The following is a 2,500-nucleotide window of genomic DNA, read 5'->3' as shown; positions in this document are numbered from 1 at the left end:
AGCGAGCGGAGTCAACGTCACAATCTATTTTCACCATTCTGTACAGGTCTGCATATAATCCCAGGAGCGCAAATGATCCTACGACTGCAAATGATCGCCAAACTGTACCGCAAATGATACCAGGACCGTAAATGATCCCGGAGCGGAAATGATCCCCATTATGGACCGCAAATGATCCCGGAAAAAAAACAGTAATGAATGGCATAAAGGGTGAAATGGTCTGGATAGAGAATTAATGTGAAGAACGCTTATTTTTACTAAAATCACGTTAAATCATGGCTCAAACCAGGTTTCTGCCTCTTTATAGTTTTCCAGAAAGACTGAATTTTGTTTCTTACCACGCTGTTATAAATTTGCCACATTTAATTATCGGATACAATCATCAAAAACTAACTTGGACGCAATTTTGAACTGATTATGAGCAGGGGCCCATTTCTCGAATCCTCACGGTTACATAAGAGCTAGTTCAGAGCTGGGGTTATCAGTTTAGAAATTTCCTTATTTGGATGTAAATTAGCTCGCGCATAAAATTGGGGTCCTAAGATCCTCAGTTTTGTTGCAAGGAAAAGAGTTGCAAGTTACACGCTTCAAGGTCATGTCATGTCACGGCTACACGTAGGCTAGTTCAGAGTTGGGGTTTTTTTGAGTTTAAAAATTCCTTATTTGGATGTAACGTAGCTCGCGCATTTTCGCGTGCAGCTTCGACCTTATTTTTGTCCATATTTGGGCATAAAATTGGTGCCCTAAAATCCTCAGCTCTGTTGCAAGGAAAAGAGTTCCAAGTTATACGCTTCCATGTCATGCCATGGCTTGGAAATGAATGTACTGCAGAATAATTCTTTTTTTTTTTTTTTTTTTTTTTTAATTTTTTCGCTCTCACCGTGACAGCACATAAAGGGAAGGATAACAGGAGAAAAATCGGGATATTTACCTGCAGCTTGGAAGCCATGCGACTCCCAGGTAATCTATGTTACCGTGTTGATTTCCTTACATAACTATTTGAACATTTCCGTAAGCCTGTAGGTTTGCTGTGTCTTACATAGAGGATAGCATATGGCCGCTTTACCTTCGAGTGCTGATACTCCGGGTCATGCGTGAGCGCAGCGAACGAGTACGAGATACTATCAGTAAGGGAAGCCCAAGCGGTCATGTAATTTTCTGTTTATTTTGTAGATACAGATGAAATGTCCAGATTAGAAACAGCTTAACTTATTCATTTTTGAAATGACGAAAAACTGTTTATTAACCGTAAAACCACGTATAACGTAAAAGTAGATATGAAAGTTATGAAAAGCAAATCACGATAAATGTCAATTTGAACCATAAAAATATTAATGTAGTAGAGGAAAGTTATATTTTAGCACGAAAGAATCTTTCAAGGAAGGGGAAACCTCGATTTTTATTTGCGAACTGTTTTGGTTACCATAACGACACCTGCATGTATCCTAACAAGTGAAAGATAAACAGTAATATCTTCACTCATGCGCGATGAAGATGTAACTTTTTTAGAAAAAGGAAAATCCTAGTATTTCACCAGTATCTATATAATAAAACAGAGATTTTAAACCGTGTTTACGCCAGTTGGCAAACAACAGTTGAAACTTTTTTGCTTTAAACTTATTTCTTAATTTTATCTTCAAGCCTAAAACTTCAAGAGAAGATAAATTTACCAAAAGAATGAGATAATTTTCATGTTTTTATGACAAGCATAGACTCGCCGTTTGCCGTTTGCCGGTTTCACGTTTGATACGCAATTTTAAATCTACCTAATCAGAGTTCCAAATACATTACATTCCATGGCCAAAAAGGAATTCAATGTACCTTCCCGCGCACCGGTGGCTCAGTTGGTTGAGCACCAGGCTGCTATGCAGGGGGTTGTGAGTTCGACACCGGCCGGACCAAAACTCAGGGTCTTTAAATAACTGAGGAGAAAACACCTCCAAATGGTTATACTCTCCAGTCCTCTCGTATAAGGACAATAAAGAACCGTCTCAGAACCCCGTAAATATCCCTTTTCACGGTTAGTTTTTCTCATCTGCATTACAATGTAATCTAGCATGTATGTGAGGCAATTTCGGGCTATTTTGTAGTTTTAACTCGAAATTACCTCGCATCCACGTTGGATTACATTGTAATGCAAATGAGAAGAACTAACCGTGAAAAGGGCTATCGTTCGCAAAGAGTAGGGCACGGGGTTTCCGGTGTTGTGGTCTCTTGTCTCAGTGTGCACGTGGTGCATCATTGTTGGCAGCCAGCGTTAATGCTCGCATATACTAGCTGCATTAATCTACTCTATTATCCAAGGGTAAATACAGAAATGATGATTATGATGATCTGAGGTAACGTCTTGGCCGCCATGTTGGTGGAAGAAAACAAAAGACTTCTCGTTGGCTCCCTTTGTTCGTCCGCCAGCAATTGTACATTGCAGCATTTCTATTTGTGTCCCTAGAGATTGGTTGCAAATCACCTATTCTAGATTTCTTACTATAGAACGCCCACG

At 39.5% G+C, this 2,500-nt stretch overlaps 1 protein-coding gene across 1 annotated transcript in view; it reads left to right on the top strand.

Moving 5' to 3' along the window:
* The window catches only part of LOC138051566 (uncharacterized), a 67,742-nt gene that overhangs the window by 18,843 nt on the left and 46,399 nt on the right, over positions 1-2,500 (top strand). Inside the window, exon 8 of the mRNA XM_068897794.1 lies at positions 889-960. Within this exon, the coding sequence (XP_068753895.1) occupies positions 889-960 (72 nt within the window). The remainder of the gene's footprint in view (positions 1-888; positions 961-2,500) is intronic.

Source organism: Montipora capricornis, chromosome 6 (assembly GCF_036669925.1).
Source record: "Montipora capricornis isolate CH-2021 chromosome 6, ASM3666992v2, whole genome shotgun sequence".
NCBI classification, from domain to species: domain Eukaryota; kingdom Metazoa; phylum Cnidaria; class Anthozoa; order Scleractinia; family Acroporidae; genus Montipora; species Montipora capricornis.
The sequence above is the reverse complement of the archived record's forward strand: the minus strand, read 5'-3'. Positions and strand labels throughout refer to the sequence as shown.